This window comes from Chrysemys picta, chromosome 7 (genome assembly GCF_011386835.1).
Source record: "Chrysemys picta bellii isolate R12L10 chromosome 7, ASM1138683v2, whole genome shotgun sequence".
NCBI lineage: Eukaryota > Metazoa > Chordata > Testudines > Emydidae > Chrysemys > Chrysemys picta.
The window spans coordinates 122,629,834-122,648,966 of record NC_088797.1 but is presented as its reverse complement, the minus strand read 5'-3'; the positions used below and the strand labels follow the sequence as shown (position 1 = coordinate 122,648,966).

The 19,133-nt window shown below is 44.8% G+C and overlaps 1 protein-coding gene across 3 annotated transcripts in view; it reads left to right on the top strand.

The window, feature by feature from the left end:
- Window positions 1-19,133, top strand: part of SORCS3 (sortilin related VPS10 domain containing receptor 3) — a 530,373-nt gene that overhangs the window by 417,602 nt on the left and 93,638 nt on the right. For all 3 annotated transcript variants that reach the window (XM_065552531.1, XM_005303514.5, XM_065552530.1), the window contains exon 8: window positions 16,394-16,483. In XM_065552531.1, coding sequence (XP_065408603.1) covers window positions 16,394-16,483 — 90 coding nt within the window. The remainder of the gene's footprint in view (window positions 1-16,393; window positions 16,484-19,133) is intronic.

Here is a 19,133-nt window from a genome sequence, read left to right as displayed (position 1 = left end):
TTACAACCCAAGGCTGGGGTTTTTCCACCTCTAAGGCAACCCAAACCAGCCAGACTAAGACTTCGGTCTCCCCCACTGGCTAACCGCAAGTCTCACAAGCAATCTCCTTAGACACTCCAGTTTCCCAGTATTACCACCAGTGCCACACGTTATGGGGACAAATAGTTATAAAAACCAATACCCCAGTAAAAGAAAAAGGTTCTCCTGATCCCAAAGGACCAAGCCCCAGACCCAGGTCAATGTACAAGTCAGACCTTACCCACAAATCACGCTACTGCCAATCCTTTAGAATCTAAAATCTAAAGGTTTATTCATAAAAGGAAAAAGATAGAGATGAGAGTTAGAATTGGTTAAATGGAATCAATTACATACAGTAATGGCAAAGTTCTTGGTTCAGGCTTGCAGCAGCGATGGAATAAACTGCAGGTTCAAATCAAGTCTCTGGAATACATCCCCAGCTGGGATGGGTCCTCAGTCCTTTGTTCAAAGCTTCAGCTTGTAGCAAAGTTCCTCCAGAGGTAAGAAGCAGGATTGAAGACAAGATGGAGATCAGGCATCAGCCTTATATAGTCTTTTCCAGGTGTAAGAACACCTCTTTGTTCTTAAATTACAGCAACATGGAGTCTGGAGTCACATGGGCCAGTCCCTGCATACTTTGCTGAGGTACAAGGCGTATCTGCCTTCTCTCAATGGGTCCATTGTATAGCTGATGGTCCTTAATGGGCCATCAAGCAGGCTAGGCAGAGCTAATCTCAGCTTGTCTGGGATGTCACCCAGAAGCATAGCATAAGTTTGCCATACAGACAGAATAGAGCCAATATTCATAACTTCGACTACAAAACTGATACACACATATAGACAGCATAATCATAACCAGTAAACCATAACCTTGTCCTAGACACCCCATTTGACCCCCTTTATACAAGATTTGGGTGCCACTACAGGACTTTGGTTGCAACAATGATCTATATGGTCCCAGTTTATGTCAATAACGTCACACCCCCAACGCAAAATTGATGCAGGAAGGGATGACACAAACATCACTGACTGCATCCCAAGAGCTCCCCATCCTGGGTTCTGTCCCACTACAGCTAGTATTGGGTTAGAAGCCATACCAGTGTATAACAGAAATGGTTTATCAAAATCATGTTCAACCACATGATTGAACCTCTTTACAAACTCAAGGTAACACTTAGTTAGAACAATAGTGGATTGGATCTGCTCTGGCAGCATGGTTCCTGTATGTGTCATGTGATCTTGCCAAGAGCTAAAGAAAACTGCTACTTTATCCATACAAGCTCGGGCCAATGTTTGGAACCCAATTAACATCGAATAAATGCAGATATCAATGTTCTTCATAGTCCAGGACTCTTGGCATTTAGCCATGAAAGCAATATGGTAGTGTGCCTCAGTCTTCCTTTTCATACAGCACATTAGGTCTGGACTGTCCTTTCCCCTGTGAAAAGTTCCCATATTGTTTATATGCATTGCCTGTGAAACCCCAGTGTAACAAGGCCTTTTAACATAACGTGTGTTTTCATGTATTCCTTTTAACATGTTCAAGGAATTCTCCAAAAGATCAGGCACATTGTATATTTTTACAGTTTGTGGCAATAGCAACACATTAATTACAAAATCTAGCAATAACAACAAGTTCATTGCAAGTGTCCATCTACAGTCATGTTTGTCATGCCACCCCTTTGGCTCAATACCATTGGAGTTTGGGCATTTTAGGGTTAACCTGCGGCTTCCCTTTGCAAAATTCAGTTTTCTCTTTCCTCCTTGTCCTGCAGGATCAAACCCTGATTTCTCTTGCTTAACAGAATTCACTGGCTGATGGGGTGGGCCCTCTTTGCTAACAGCTATTAGCAAGTCCTTCCTTTCCCAGCCAGGCAAGTAATTTGCACTACCCCAGACCAGAGCCAGTCCACCAGTTTTCATATTCGTAACTGCTATCATCTCCAAGGCTGGATTCTGTCTTAAAGAGATACCACACAAATCCAAAGAGTCTGCGGGTGAGAGTTTGCTTCCTCTCCCCCGCATCCTCAAGCATTTAGCCATAAAACTGCTCTGCTCTGACACATCAGTAACCAAATCTGTCCTCAAACCCTGAAGCACAAACTGCTCATTTAAAGAATCAGAAAGGAGACATTCCTGTTCCAACACCATTGTCTCCCCAACAAGTTGGCCCCACACAGCCACTTGGTTATAGGGATGCCTCAATTCCTTAACAACTTTTACTTCCTCTGAGACCTTCTCAAAGCTACCCACACTGGATCTTTTACAAGGAAAGTTAGTGGATCCCTTCACAACAGACAATTTTTGGCTGCTAGGAACTGAAACTTCCTTGATTAAATCACTCTCACACCCTTCAATTGCAGAGAACTGCTTGCACCGAGTACCATGAGGATTCCTTTCTCCAGGAGCTTTTCTAAGCAGCAATTCACCCCTCACAGAAATTCTGCCCTTACCCTCTTCACCTAGGGCTTGCTCTAAAGGCACACTTTCCTGAGCAACAACAGACTCTGTCTGGGTCTTACTTACATTCAGGATCACCTTTGGCCCATCAGGCAGATCTCTACACAATCCCCTTTCAGGCGAACCCATAGACTTCCTAGATAAAAGGTTAGAAATATTTCCCTTCTCTTTGCCACACACAAGCTTAGGAATTTTTTCCTTTTTGCTACAAGTTGTTAAACTGTCGGTAGGTAACACAACCAAATTACCTTTCTGCTCTCCTTGTGCCCTGGCTAGGGTATCACCCTGATCAGACAGAGTTGTTACACCCTTCTCCAACCACACATGAGCAACAGGCAAAATACAAGCACCAGAATTGTTTGGTCTCTGGGATTTTGCTAAGCCACTAACTGGATGCAACCTAGTTACGGGGCCATTCTCCCCAGCAGATGCAAACTTAGGACCATTCCCTTCCTGGGCTTTAGTTGAATCCAGAACCAACTCTGAGACAACTAAATTACTCTCAACCATTACAGGCCGAAAGGCACCTTCTGTCTGCTCCACAGACAAAAAAGAGTTGGAGACGCATTTTCCTTTACTAGACATACTGTTTGGGATTTCATTTCCCTTGTCCCAGCACACCGGGCTGTTCACAGACAACTGCTTGGAGACTGGGGTAGCTTCCTCCATAGGCAAGTCAATACCCCTGACAGACACGGGCACATTTCCTTCACTGTCACTATTCTTCGCACAGGAAACAGATAAGGTATAGGGACACTCATCTTCCACTCTCCTTGCCTTCCCAAACTGCTGACTAGCTAAAGCCATCAGCTCACAAGACTGCCTAGGCTCATCCAAAATCTCCTTGTTCTCCTCTCCCTTCGCTTGATCTAATTCCAGATTTACTTCTGAGACATTAGATAGACATTCAGAAACTTCATTCACAGCCAAACAGCTACTTTCCAAAGACAAACTTTTGGAGAAACCCTCCATAGGCACAACCTTAGGATCAATCCTCTCTTGTGCCTGGTTTGTATTAACTTGACTGACCATAGCTTTAATATCATTTCCAATCATAATATCCTTAGGGATTATGTCTTTTACTCCCACAACCATGGTGCCCTCCAATCCCTTCCATTTCAGGTGGATTTTAGCCAAAGGCACCCTGACAAAATACTTAGATAAGGCTACAACAGTTACATCTTCACCTGGCAAATAATCTTCCTTCCTGACAAGACTTGCTTTAACCAGAGTAATATCTGCTGCGGTGTCCCTCCATGCCATACACCTCACTCCATTCACTTCTGCACTGCTAATAAACTCTGCATTATTTCCCCCATATTTAGCTTTAATGTGAGTTTTAAGGTCAAATCCTTCAGAGACAACAGAAACAGCATTTGCACACAGGGCACCAATGCTGGGCTCTGTGTGGCTTGCCTGTGAGTTTACAACAACAGGGTTGGCATTGGCCGTGGCATTTGGGGTTGCTGGTTTTGGGCTGCCCTTCAGTGTCGGGCAGTCTGGTCTCATGTGGCCCAGCATACCACAGCGATAGCATGTAACCTGCTGGGGATGTGAGTTCCTACCCTCCGGGCCCCCTTGAACTCCTTTAGAAGAGTCAGGTTTATTTTTAAATCCTTCCCTCCTCTTGAACTGGGGAGAATGGTGATCAGTTTTCCCCGGGGTTTTACACCCTTCTCGAGCCCTGTTTTGGGTATGGGCATCCGCAATCTCTGCTGCCCGTAGGACTGACTCAGGGTCCCTGTCACACACCGCTGCTCTCACATTGTCAGGCACAATGTCTAAGAACTGTTCCAAAGTTATTAAATCCAGCAGTTTTTCAAAACTCCCATGAACCTTGGCTCCCATAACCCACTTTTTAACAAAACCCATCAGCTTATGAGCACATTCTACAAAAGTACATTCCTTAGACATTTTAAACTCTCTAAACTTAACTCTGTAAGATTCAGGAGTAACCTTGAATCGCCTTAACACAGAATCCTTAAACCGCTCATAATTTAATGCTTCTTGTTCCCCCAAGTCATTAAACACCTCCCTGGCTTTTCCAGTCAGTCTGGTTAGCAGGACAGGCATTCGCTGACCCTCAGGGATCTGGTACAGATTGCAGAGGCGTTCAAAGGTAGACAAAAACTCCTCTATATCCTCAGTATCATTGTAAATGGGACACATCCTTTCCCAGTTTTTCTCATGGCGGGGGGGAAGTGGAGTACCAGGTGGGGATGACTTTCTCCGCTCTTCCATTACTTGGAGCTGAAGTCTGGCCGTCTCCTGTTCAGCAACGAGCAGCTCTAGACGTCCCTTACGAGCTCTCTCTTCTCTCTGATCAGCCTCCTTCTTTCTTTGATCAGCCTCTTTCTCTCTCTCAGCAGCCTCTTTCTCTCTCTCTCTTTCTAACTCTGCTATTTTTTGCTTCTCCAGCAATCGAAGATCTGCTAGCTTCTGTTCATGCTCAAATTGCAGTTGACTTGTCACCCTTTGCATCCTAATTTTTTCTGCATCTTCTGCAGCCTCAGGTAAGGGCTGTGCTCTTGCCCCCTGATCACTGGCTATTAGCAGATTTCTCAATTCTTCCTTTGTAGCTTTCTTTCTAAAGCTTATCCTCTTTTCTGAACACAAATTTTCCAGGGCTTTTTTGCCAAGTCCCTCATATGCTCTTTGCTCAGCCATTGCAGCAGCTCTTTAACCAACAAAACTCTCAATCCCAAAATTCAAATTTGGATAGCGTGGGGTTCTGACCCAAAGCTTAATTGACCTGGTTCTGTGGATCCAAGCACGACTACGCCACTGTGACAATGCGGTTCTGGCGGAACCCAACTGAGAGTGCCAACTCAGGACAAATTGCTCAAATAGGGCAGTTACAACCCAAGGCTGGGGTTTTTCCACCTCTAAGGCAACCCAAACCAGCCAGACTAAGACTTCGGTCTCCCCCACTGGCTAACCGCAAGTCTCACAAGCAATCTCCTTAGACACTCCAGTTTCCCAGTATTACCACCAGTGCCACACGTTATGGGGACAAATAGTTATAAAAACCAATACCCCAGTAAAAGAAAAAGGTTCTCCTGATCCCAAAGGACCAAGCCCCAGACCCAGGTCAATGTACAAGTCAGACCTTACCCACAAATCACGCTACTGCCAATCCTTTAGAATCTAAAATCTAAAGGTTTATTCATAAAAGGAAAAAGATAGAGATGAGAGTTAGAATTGGTTAAATGGAATCAATTACATACAGTAATGGCAAAGTTCTTGGTTCAGGCTTGCAGCAGCGATGGAATAAACTGCAGGTTCAAATCAAGTCTCTGGAATACATCCCCAGCTGGGATGGGTCCTCAGTCCTTTGTTCAAAGCTTCAGCTTGTAGCAAAGTTCCTCCAGAGGTAAGAAGCAGGATTGAAGACAAGATGGAGATCAGGCATCAGCCTTATATAGTCTTTTCCAGGTGTAAGAACACCTCTTTGTTCTTAAATTACAGCAACATGGAGTCTGGAGTCACATGGGCCAGTCCCTGCATACTTTGCTGAGGTACAAGGCGTATCTGCCTTCTCTCAATGGGTCCATTGTATAGCTGATGGTCCTTAATGGGCCATCAAGCAGGCTAGGCAGAGCTAATCTCAGCTTGTCTGGGATGTCACCCAGAAGCATAGCATAAGTTTGCCATACAGACAGAATAGAGCCAATATTCATAACTTCGACTACAAAACTGATACACACATATAGACAGCATAATCATAACCAGTAAACCATAACCTTGTCCTAGACACCCCATTTGACCCCCTTTATACAAGATTTGGGTGCCACTACAGGACTTTGGTTGCAACAATGATCTATATGGTCCCAGTTTATGTCAATAACGTCACACTGGGTCAGACCAAAGGTCCACCTAGCCCAGTATCTAAGTCTTCTGAGAGTGGTCAATGCCAGGTGCTTCAGAGAGAATGAATAGAACAGGTAATCATCAAGTGATCCATCCCCTGTCGTCCATTCCCATCTTATGGCAAACAGGCTAGTGACACCATCCCTGCCCATACTTACTGTGTGACCTTGGGAAAGTCACTTAGTCTCTCTCTGAGGCACTATAAGCATAAATCCGATAAAAAAAGATTGGGAAGACCTGAACTCATTTTGCATGCAAAAGGCCTGACTCACTTCAAATAGTTACATCTATTGGTATCAGTGAGAGCAGTTAGCCCTAGAAATTCCACAGCCGAAATTCCACGGAATTATTCCTGCCCCCAAATGAATGTGGCTTATGCATTGTGGGACCTCTGATAGCTCCTTCTGGCATAAATATTGGCTTTTTAATGACTACCAGCATAGGAATCAAATTAATAGAGCTGGTCACAAACTTTCAGTTGAAATGTTTTTTCACTGGAAAAGGGCTTGTTTGACTAAATGGAAATTTTAGTGAAAAATTCCAATGTTTGTCCAAAATTTGGGGGTTTCTATTGAAAACTAAAACATTTTTGTTCGTCAGGTGTACAATGAAAACCTAAAAAATGTGGACGCTCTTCCAACAAAAACAAAAAGAATGCACATTGAAACTTTTTCATGAGGGGAAAATGATTATTTCCCAACTAGCTCTATAAATTTAACATCTCAAAAAATAACTAATAAAAATGACCTATTAATATCATGGTGTGTCTTACAGGCTCTGACTTCAATTCAGGAAAGCACTTCATCACATGACTTCAACAGGACTTAAGCGTGTGCTTCAAGTTAAGCATGTGCTTAATACTCTCCTAAATAGGCATGCTTTTCTGAATCTAAGCCAGTGGTATCAGGTGAGCAGATGTTGGTCCCACAATTGGCACAGGCTGCACCTGTTATGTGGCTACTTGATGTCATCTCCTAGGATTGTCAATGTAACAACTTCAACCAGCAACAAATTCACTTGGAGACAAACAGGACTTGCCTTCCACCTAGGGGAGAGAGGGATTTTTTTTTACCATGAAATCTCACAGCAATGAAACTAGATGGGATGGGGAGTTAAATTTTTGATTTCCCCAGCTTGGATCATTCTCTCTATTTTCATGGAAGTTAAATACACCATGTTCGAATAGATATCTTTTTTCCTCCATTTTTTTTAACTAGGAGACAAAACGTCTTAACAGAAATCAATCCACACAATTTATTTTTAACTTCTCCCTCCTTAGCTGGGATTGATTTTTATCTTCGCAATCAATGGCAGAGAGAGCGGCTTGGTGGGACAATGGTGTTCTTTTTGACTTATCAGGTCTGGTCCTTGAGATTTCTATTGAAGAAATTATTAAAAACTGATTGTGAAACTAATAGGATGAAGACTTTTAAATGATGAACATGATTACACCTGTTTTACTGGTGAATAATGCCTGCCAGAGCTGATCTTCTGCTACACCCATTTAAAATACAAAACGAAGCTCTGATGGGGGGAGACAAGAATCCTGGTCTACACTGGGGCGGGGGGGTGTTGATCTAAGTTACGCAACTTCAGCTACGTGAATAACATAGCTGAAGTCGCCAGACATAGGTTAGGGGTTTGATACAGAAGTGGGAGGGTGAGATTCTGTGGCCTGCGTTGTGCAGGAGGTCAGACTAGATGATCATAATGGTCCCTTCTGACCTTAAAGGCTATGACTCTATGATGTACTTAGACCTACTCACCGCGGTGTCTTTACTGCTGTGAGTCGACTGCTGCTGCTCCCCCGTCGACTCTGCGTGCGCCTCTCGCGGCAGTGGAGTACAGGAGTTGACGGGAGAGCACACGGGGGTCAATTTATCGCGTCTAGACTAGACACGATAAATCGACCCCCGCTGGATCGATCGCTGCCCGCCGATCCGGCGGGTAGTGTAGACATACCCCGAGAGATGAGAGAGAGTGCTAGTTAAAACCCTTTGTAAGGCAGTGCCATAAAGGAATAGGAGCAATGAGTAGTTAGGTGCTTTCCTATTTCCTGACACGTCTACTTCCCCCGTTCCTGGCACTGTTTCATCTGTACCATGGCAAATATTATTGAATTTGGAACTCAAAGCTCAACAGCTGTTGGTAAAAATTGATTAACTTTTTCTTTTTTTTTTTTTTTTGGTCTTTTATTTTGTATCTAGGGGGCTTTTTATTCCATAGTTTATTTCTCTCTTTCTCCCCTCGACACGTTGTCTGAGATCTCAACTGCATTTGCAGCAGGAGATGTAAAGTCCTTGGCAGACTGAAAAATGTTTCCTCTGAAAATCCTTCAAAAGGAGATTTAATGTGTACAATCGTGTGCATTTCCAGTCGGTTTGTGTGCAGGGAAATTGCACGGTTTCCAGGCGTAACGCTGCCTGTGCTGTCAGTTTGATGTCTTAGGTGTAATTGTGTGCACGTTTACTACACGAGTTGTCATTAAAAAAGTCAAGTATTTCACCTCTCTCTACTGCATAGCTGTATCTGAGCTCCACAGTATATTTTATTCAAAGCAGAGAGGACAGCATCTCGGGTAATGTGACTGTGCGCTATTTCAGTTACCTGATTGATTGCTGACTTCAGTAGGAGGGTGCTCAGAACCTAGCAGCATTAAGCCTTTATGTGTCTACACTATAAAATCATAGAAGATTAGGATTGGAAGAGACCTCAGGAGGTCATCTAGTCCAACCCCCTGCTCAAAGCAGGACCAACCCCAACTAACACATCCCAGCCAGGGCTTTGTCAAGCCGGGCCTTAAAATCCTAGATAGATACATAGATAACGTACAGCGCATATAGATGCCTACATACCATGAAAACACAATTCCATACTAAACCAGTCAACATAGCAGCCTGTAGGCTTAATATGGCATGATCCTACTATGCTAAATTCCCAAATATAATTCAGAGAATGCTGTGGCATTTTCCCACTGCTTCTGAGCTATGGGCTTCTGCCCTCTCATTATAGTGTAGTTTCATTACTGGGAAGAGCTGGCTCCCTGTTATCAGAAAGCAAAGGGATCCGCTGAAGGCAATAATTCTTGGTAAACAGGTGTCTAGTGCCTTATTCTGAACTACTATCCAAAGAATGACTGACAGAAGGGAGCTGGGAGTTTAGTTTTATAATATAGTAGTTGTCCCCATTCACTGCACTGGAGAAAAAGGAAAGAGGAAAAAGTTGGGGCATAGGAAACTACCCCATTTTGGCTGGTAAAATAGTAGTTTTGTTTTATGTTTAGTCAGAGGAATAGTACCTTAGACACAAATCCTCAAAGCTATTTCATTGCCTAACTCCCAGTGAAATCCTAAATACCTTTGAGGATCTCCTGCTTAGCCCACTGGCCAATGCCAATGCCGTGTTTGTACTAGGTTCTCTGTCCTTCCGAACACACCATCTGTTGGTCACTTCAGTCCCGCTTTTCTGCTAGACACATCCCCTCCCCATTATCATGGACCATTCAGCTCCATGATCTGTGCAGAGGGGAGGCCAGAGTGTAGAGTAGTGGGGCTGCCCTGTCATGACTGGGATGGGGGAGGCCTGGCTTAGCAGATAAGACCAGGAGTCAGGCCTAGTGGTCAAAATAGGAGTCAGGAGTCGAGTCAGGGATCAGGAATCAAGCCACGGGTGAAAGCGGAGTCAAGTCAGGAATCGGAGCCAGGGAACGAGTGCAGGGTCTGTTGCAGTAACAGGCCAAGTACTTCCAGGTTGCCCAGATAGCTTCCTGGAATTCCCTCCATGCTTAAATAGTGTGCTGGGGCCAATCACAGTTTTTGGGGGGTGCTGTCAATCGGATCTTCTGTGGTTGGCACTTCCTGTGGTGCTTCGTCCCCCCACAGGGTTTATAGGGGATGGATCGCAGGTCTGCGGTGGCTGCGGGTTGGCAGCGTGGAAGCATCAGTCATTTAGAGCCCTGCAGGCCTGGGATCTAATCCTCAAGCTTCTTACGTGCCCTAAGCTTAGGAAACAGCCTTAGCAAAGCTGTGTGACTGCTTCTTTGCCTGTGCTATGCCCAGCTCCAACCACTGCTTGGCTACTAGCACGTGTGTTCCTTCAGCATTTCTTCAAATTATCTGAGCATCGGGAAGAGGATAGACCCCCTTTAGAACAGTGATTACAAGCCAGCTTGGAGCTATGAACCTCATGTTGTTGTAAAACACCACTTGTGACCACAAAGAAGGGTGGCTACTAAAGACTACAGTTCCCAGTAACAAGGCTGTTGAGAACAAAATAAAGCACTGCATGCTGGGATCTGTAGTCTTTGAGGGCCACTTCTGGCTACTTGAATCATAGTGAAACTTTGGATACTGGGACCTGACTACCAGGCCTCTATATTAAAACCAAAGGCAGCTGCATTTTTTTTCCCAGTCCCTTTGCTCCTGTCAAATGGCCTGTGTAATTTTTGGTTAAGCAAAGTTTCTTCTGCCTTAGGCTTAAAAAAAAGATGAAAAGGCATTTCCTTCAATGTAGCTTAAAAAAAAAGATGAAAAGGCATTTCCTTCAATGTAGCATTCGGGTGCAGGAGTCGAGCGTTGTTCTTTTCACACCACAGAAAATTCAGAGCTGATTGGATTCCATAGTAATTCTTGCATAATTCTGTTTACTTGCTTGAAATAGAGGCTATGGAACTGTCAAGTGAGTAATGATGTGTGATGGGCCAGCATATGTAATTTCTTCTTTCTATGGAAGTTTCCCATGTTCTCATGTGGCTACCAAAATAAATAAAACCAAGATCAAACCAACCCTTCTCTGGAAACACAAGTGAGAACAGATTTGAAGAGGAGGTAGAGCCAGCCCTGGAAAGGGGAAGAGAGAACACAACTCAGGAAAGACTGAGGTGTTTAATAGCAAACACATTTTGTCGAAGGAATCCTTTCCACTGGCCAGCATCACAATTAAACCTGTAAAATAGAAATCCAGAAAATTATATTAATGAGTCAGTCATTAGCAAAGGAGAAGGAAAAAGACAAACCTGGCTAATTCTGTGCTGAGCACGACTGATGAGCATAGAGCAAATAACTGGGTGCCATTCATCATAAAAAGCAGTGTTGGCGGAAACAGCTATAATAATCTCCTGGATTTACAGTGCCAGCAAGTTTGTTTCTAGGAAAAGGAAAAGTTCACCAAAATAAATTAAAATAAACCATGCTGGAAGGGCATAACGAGTGGAGTCCCGCAGGGATCAGTTCTGGGTCCGGTTCTGTTCAATATTTTCATCAATGATTTAGATCATGGCAGAGAGTACACTTATAAAGTTTGCAGACGATACCAAGCTGGGAGGGTTGCAAGTGCTTTGGAAGATAGGATTAAAAATTCAAAATGATCAGGACAAACTGGAGAAATGGTCTGAAGTAAATAGGATGAAATTCAATAAGGATAAATGCAAAGTACTCCACTTAGGAAGGAACAATCAGTTGCACACCTACAAAATGGGAAATGACTGTCTAGGAAGGAGAACTGCGGAAAGGGATCTGGGAGTCCTAGTGGATCACAACCTTAATATGAGTCCACAGTGTAACACTGTTGCAGAAAAAGTGAACATCATTCTGGGATGTATTAGCAGGAGTATTGTAAGCAAGACACGAGAAGTAATTCTTCCGCTCTACTCTGTGCTGATTAGGCCTCAACTGGAGTAATGGGTCCAGTTCTGGGCGCCACATTTCAGGAAAGATGTGGACAAATTGGAGAGAGTCCTGAGAAGAGCAACAAAAATGATTAAAGGTCTAGAAAACATGACCTATGAGGGAAGATTGAAAAAATTGGGTTTGTTTAGTCTGGAGAAGAGAAGACTGAGAGGGGACATAATAACAGTTTTCAAGTATTTAAAAGGTTGTTACAAGGAGGAGGAAGACAATTTGTTTTTCTTAACCTCTGAGGATAGGACAAGAAGCAATGGGCTTAAGCAAGGGAGGTTTAGGTTGGACATTAGGAAAAAATTCCTGTCAGAGTGGTTAAGCACTGGAATAAATTGCCTAGGGAGGTTGTGGAATCTCTATCATTGGAGATTTTTAAGAACAGGTTGGACAAACACCTGTCAGGGATGGTCTAGGTAATACTTAGTCCTGCCACAAGTGCAGGGGCCTGAACTAGACGACCTCTCAAGGTCCCTTCCAATTCTATGATTCTATGAAAAGGGGCCACCCTAAATTCATTCCCTACCACAGTGATTACCAGACTTCATGAATGCTGATAATTTTGGGGGACTCTATTAGCATGGGTATAAATCATGCAAAAATCAGGTCCCAGCTGAGAGAAGCTTTATATAGCTCTTGCTGGTGGAGATAGCGGAGACTTCCCATTCGCTGGCTTTGTAGGGCTGCTACCTACAGACCACAGTAGGCCCTAGTTCAAGTTTTCGCCAAAGTGAAGCACCAGATACAAAATTCAAAAGGAGTCTAGCTAATGTTTGTTCAAGCCCCAGTTTTGCATCTGTTCATCAGTTACTGTGGCAGATACCCTAGAGAATAATTATTTTTATATTTTGCACCTGCATAGCATTGATCTGAAGACCTTAAAGTGCTCACAAGCACTGATTGAGTCTCACAACCTCCCTGTGAGGTACATACATATTGTTATGCTCATTTCAAAACACCTTAGTTACTTGTTTATATGGTGTTACAGTTATTCAGAAGAGCCGGGAATTGAACTCAGGAATCCTGACTAGTGATCCCCTTGTCTTGGAGTGCATTCATTCCCTTTGTTCTGTGCGCCATGGTAACTAGCTGGTGGTGTAATCCTGGGCCAGACCCTCAGCTGGCGTAACTTGATTTACTTCAATGGGACTCTTCTGATTTACACCAGCTGGGGATCTGGCTCATGCAATAGAAGGCAACAGCAGGAGAAAGGATAGGAGGAGAAAGTCTAGTGTGGCCTGAGGAATAATGAGAATGACTGTATTAGCTTGGCTGTATGTAGTTGATACAAGAGGAGCTTATAGTTAGTATAGGTCTTAATTTTGGTTTTAAAATACAAATTGAGAGTTGAGTGGCCACCCACCCTGCTTTCTCCAGGGTAACCCTTGTTGTGATGGGGTGACGGCCAGGCAGCAAGGTTGTCCTCCTGAAATAACCCTCATGGCGCTTGCACCATCATCACATCAGGAGGTTATGGCCTGGAGATGTTACTTGGCCACTCTTGAGTTTATCTTGAATGACTAGTGACTCTTACTGAATCTATCAATGATTTTGTGACCTTGGGGAATTCATAAAGTTTACCCAGAAGGGACAAAGACTGTCTAGTCTGGCCTTCTGTATTTCCCAGGCCATTAAACACCAGCCAGTCACCCCCATACCAAACCCAACAACCAGAATTAGACCAACGTATCCCCAGGAGATTAAACGATTAAGTGCTACAGGCAGACAACAGGTGCCACCAAGGTGCACCCATGCCCATGTCACTCTGTGTCTGTGTTTACCCTCCCATCTTGTCTGTGTCTTGTCTCTCATTATGTGTTTGCACAGTGATCATTCTTTTGTCTTGGTTGGGGCCTTTAGGTACGAGGCTATTATTAATAATAACAACAAACACTTAAAGGAGAGAATTCTACTTGGCTGTGTTTTGCTGTATTTCCAATGGTTTTTCTTTTCTCCTCTTAAGTTGTCAATGGAAAAGCCTCGTCCTCGTCAGATAACAAATTCATGATGCATGCAACCAGTATTACCAGGACCTTTGAGTGGCAGCTCCTCTAGGGGAAAATGCCACCGTCTATAGATGATATCATTGCTGAGATTATAATTGATGCTATAGCAATATACTATATAAGCCCATTCGGAAATATCACTGCCAGATATGAAGAAAAATTACTTGTGGGAGAATCTATGTCCTTTCTGTTTGCTTACTGGAAACTTAAAAAGCCAGTAAATCATGTTTTGTGTAATAAAAGGAGTGTTGTGTATTGTACTATCTAAAAATCTGTACGCTTGCCAAAGCATCCGAAAATGGAAATTGCACTGGTCTGAGATGTGGCATCGTCAGCCCTGGACCAATGCCAAAAAGAACCTTCCCTGGAAGACTGAGGGATTAATGACAGTATAAAATCCAATCTCTCACAAATGATCAGGGGCTAGGAACGAATGTAACATACGATTGGAAAGCTGAGAATCTTGCTTCTTCATCAGTGTATGGCATTTATACCTAGCCTTGACAGGTAGTGAGCATTCAGTCCATAAGATCACATCATTCTGATTACTTTCATCTCTCTCCCCCGCCCCCCACCGCCTTATCTCAAAGGCAATGTTATTTCCGAGAAACCACTATTTTAGCTATTGTGACAGACCCAGACCAGTGGGGTACAGGAATCTGGTTGAGGGCAAATATACAGGTCACTGGATGAGTAGTTTTCTGTTCCCTGAGTGACCAGAGCACTAGAGTAATCAGGAACCTGCTAGAACCAGTTAAGGCAGGCAAGCTAATTAGGACACCTGGAGCCAATTAAGAGGAAGCTGCTAGAATCAATTAAGGCAGGCTAATCAGGGCACCTGGGTTTTAAAAGGAGCTCACTTCAGTTTGTGGTGCGAGTGTGAGGAGCTGGGAGCAAGAGGCACAAGGAGCTGAGAGGGTGTGGGTGTGCTGCTGGAGGACTGAGGAGCACAAGCGTTATCAGACACCAGGAGGAAGGTCCTGTGGTGAGAATAAGGAAGGTGTTTGGAGGAGGCCATGGGGAAGTTGCCCAGGGAGTTGTAGCTGTCATGCAGCTGTTACAGGAGGCACTATAGACAGCTGCAGTCCACAGGGCCCTGGGCTGGAACCCGGAGTAGAGGGCGGGCCCGGGTTCCCCCCAAACCTCCCAATTGACCTGGACTGTGGGTTCTTCCAGAGGGGAAGGTCTCTGGGCTGTTCCCCAACCCACATGGTGAATCCCTGAGGCAAGAAAATCCGCCAATAAGCGCAGGACCCACCAAGATAGAGGAGGAACTTTGTCACATTATATAAAGCATCCGAGAGCTTTGAACTCAATTTTCAGATGGTAAAAGGATTGATGTGTCTTGTTTATTATTTGTATGATAGTTGTGCCCTCTGCTGCACTGCAGATCACTCCAAGATCATGGAGCTATTCGGCTAGGCATGGCACAGTCTCACAGGATGGCTTCACTGCTGTCTGGAGGTGCAACTACAGCACAAGTAGACATACCTGAGCTAGCTTGTGTAACAAGAGCAGTGAAGCTGTGGCAGGAGGGTGGCTGCATGGGCTGGCCCTGCCTGTCCAGGACGCTGGGTACATACTTGCTCAGTTAGGTCTCCATGTGCTGCCATCACACCTCCTGATTACAGTGTAGGCATGCCTATAATAAGACCTTGTCTACACTAAAACTTACTTTGGTATAACTTTCGTCACTCGGGGGGTGAATAATCAACACAGATAGACAGCGCTATGTCGGTGGGAGAGCTTCTCCTGCAGACATAGCTACCGCCTCTCATGGGAGGTGGAGTCATTAACTCTAGAGGAGAGCTCTCTCCTGGAGACTTAGACCGTCTTCACCAGAAGCGCGCCCCTGGTGCAGCCGCCTCGATGCACTTGGACCATGGTAGTGCTTGTAGCGTAGATGTAGCCTTAGAAGAGAGTCCATGTCTCAAAGAGCTTACCGTGCAAATAGGCAAGAGCAGGGGGTATTATTACCTCCACTTTACCAGGGGAACTGAGGCACAGAGAGATTAAATGATATGCCCAAGGTCACCCAGGGAGTCCGTGGTAGAGAACCTGGATTATCTCCTTGGGCCCAGTCCTTCACTACCAAACTCTCCTGCCCCTCGTCCATGGCTGGCAGCATATCTGTTGTTAGAATCATGTCAGAACTGAAGTGTGGGGAAACGAGATGAAATTTGGAACAACATGATTTTAATAAGTCAGATCTCAGGCCTTCCGGGTCTGGAAATGCTATACCAATGTTTGCAGCCCCAGTAGGCATTTCTGAGCTGAAAGACAAGTGACTGAGCCCTGCTGGGGAGTATCAGCATGGTTTGTATTCAAAGGGGTATTCGGTGTCTGTCTTTTGTCTTTATACAGGTGACTGCTGGTGGAAGAGCAAATTACTATGTGTCGTACAAAAGGGAACCCTTCGCTCAAATTAAATTGCCCAAATACTCACTACCAAAGGTAAATGAACCTGTTATCAACACAGTCTTGAGATGTGCAGCATCTTAAAAAGCACAGCGGAGGTGCTGTGGTTTGTTTGTGACATGGACCAGAGCTACAAGGGAATCCACTTCTGCTGATTGCCATTTGCCATGGTCACTCAGGTTTTGAGGATCCACCCAAAAGTACACGCTGGTGTGTTTGCCCCTCACTTACATTAATCGATGGGGCTTTGGGGAAAAAGAAACAGGTTGGGAACATTTTTTTGCCTTTCGGTGACACTTACAAAGGCAGGGAAGAATTCACCCATCTGCACTCGGAGAATGTTACACCTAGTGGTGAGTGCAAGTTAGAGCCAATTATAACCTGATCTGCCTGCACCTAACACCTCTCACAGGTCTTGCTGTGTTCTCCCTAAGGTGGAGATTTTGCCTCTCGCACGTGCCTTATGAAGTTCTGTGTTTCATACCTAAGACATTTAGAAAGCATGACCCATGAGGAAAGGTTGAGAGAATGGGGTATATTTAGTCTTGCAAAGAGAAGTCTGAGGGGAAGCAGGATAACAGGTTTCAGACTTGTAACAGGTTGTTATAAAGAGGATGGTGATCAATTGTTTTCCATGTCCGCTGAAGGTATGGCAAGAAGTAATCAGCTTGATCTGCAGCAAGGGAGATTGAGGTGAGATATTAGGACAAACTTCCTAAAGCAACAAAGAGGAGAATAGCCTCCTCAGGGTGTAATAGGATTCTTCAGTGCACCATTTGCTGGGACGGGCTAACAGATTAGGAAATGCACTCTTGGTCCTGGGGCAGAAGGGGCACGTGCCTCATCTCAGCAGCAGCAGCAGAGGATTAGCTCCTTGTCTTCCGCATACTGAATCTGAACAAACCCACACTGGACTCCAATTAGATCCAACCACGGGGCGCTGTGTTTGGCCACCATCACCATGCAAAAATATTTTCTCATGGTTTTTGGAAACAGCTTTCACATCCAGTGGCAGCTCTATGTATTTTGCCACCCCAAGCACGGCAGTGAGGCAGCCTTCGGCAGCATACCTGCAGGAGGTCTGCTAGTCCCGCGCCTTCGGCGTACCCGCAGCCGAATTGCCGCCGAAACCGCGGGACTGGCGGACCTCCCGCAGGCATGCCGCCGAAGGCAGCCTGACTGCTGCCCACCGACAGGGCCCCACCCCGCGGCTTGCCGCCTGAGGCACACGCTTGGTGTGCTGGTGCCTGGAGCCACCCCTGGTCACATCACTGGGATGCCCCATTAAAAACTGGGAACCATCCAGCTACATATCCTAGAGAAGCAGCGTCTACGCAGCCACTTTATGGATTGCCGTCAGAAGATGCCCCATGCTGATATGACAGGAGGCGTGAGACAGTAGCTGCATCACTATCGATGTCCTTATTGGCTGATGTTATCATGGATCGTTGGCCTCTGTGGAAAGGGGTGTGGGGCAGCCCTCTAGTTCTGAACTGATACGCTGTATAGAACCATGACTGCTTTTTGTCATTTTAAAAATGGAAACTGCTTTTAAGCAAGTTGTCAAAGCGAAGTCTTTTTAGAAGCATAAAGGAGCCTTGTTTACTCTGCCTTTAGTCGCCAGTACAATCATCTCTTGCAATAATAACTCTTCTGTCAGCTGTTGATTAATGAATCCTGCCAGAGATGGATATTTGTTAGGTTACCGTTATGGATAATGCAACATCTTCACTGCCACTGGTCAAATAGATGGAGTTGCTGGGGTGATTTGCTTTATTCTTACATTGCTTCATCAGTCCATTGCCGGAGTGAATTGAATACATTTTTAGGGTTCAAGGACTTTAAAACGTTTGATATGAACCAGGCATCCTGATTCAAATCTTGCCCACATTGAGGTCAGTGGCAAAGCTCCCATCAATTTCACAGGAGCAACCTCAGACCTGTTAGGGGCAGAGGCTCTGAAAACTTCCCCCCTCATGTCACCTTGAGGGGCTGTCTGGGGCTACCCTGTAACAGCCCTATCTAATCTTCCTAAACGATCCATTTAGGGTAGCACAGAAGATTCAGTTGCCCAGTCATCCCATTTTCAGGGTGTGTCCACACTGCAGCTGCAGGTGTGATTGCAGTGTGGGTAGGCAAATCCATGCTAGTTTTAATCTAGCTAGCTCTGCTAGCAGTGAAGATACAGCAGCACGGTCCTCAGTGTGAGCAAATCAATGTGAATCCATAGGCAGGGCTCCGGGTGAATTTGTCCAGCCCCTCACTAACACCCATGCTGCTACGTCTTCCCTACTCTTTTTCGCTGTGCTAGTTAGATTAAAGCTAGCACAGGTGTGCTGACTGGCATTGCACTCACACATTTGACTACAGTGTAGACATGCACTCAGATAAATTACCTCATAGTCTCTCCCTCCTCTTTGGGCATTGGGTAAACACAGTGTGTTTGAGGACAAAGATAAAGTCCCACAATATCCGTGGATGAGCCGGTATTAAAAGTTCCCTGGCGCAGAAGTAGAAAAGGGAATTAATTGAGGTTCCTTGGGATCTTGGGGAATTCACTTCCCAGAGATTTAAAATAGATACATTAGGATCCCCCGCTTTGCCAAAATGCCATTGGCAACACGAAAAACACCGTCACTACTAAGGGTTTGTCTAGACCACCAGTTGAGTTTGTGGCAAGCTGCTG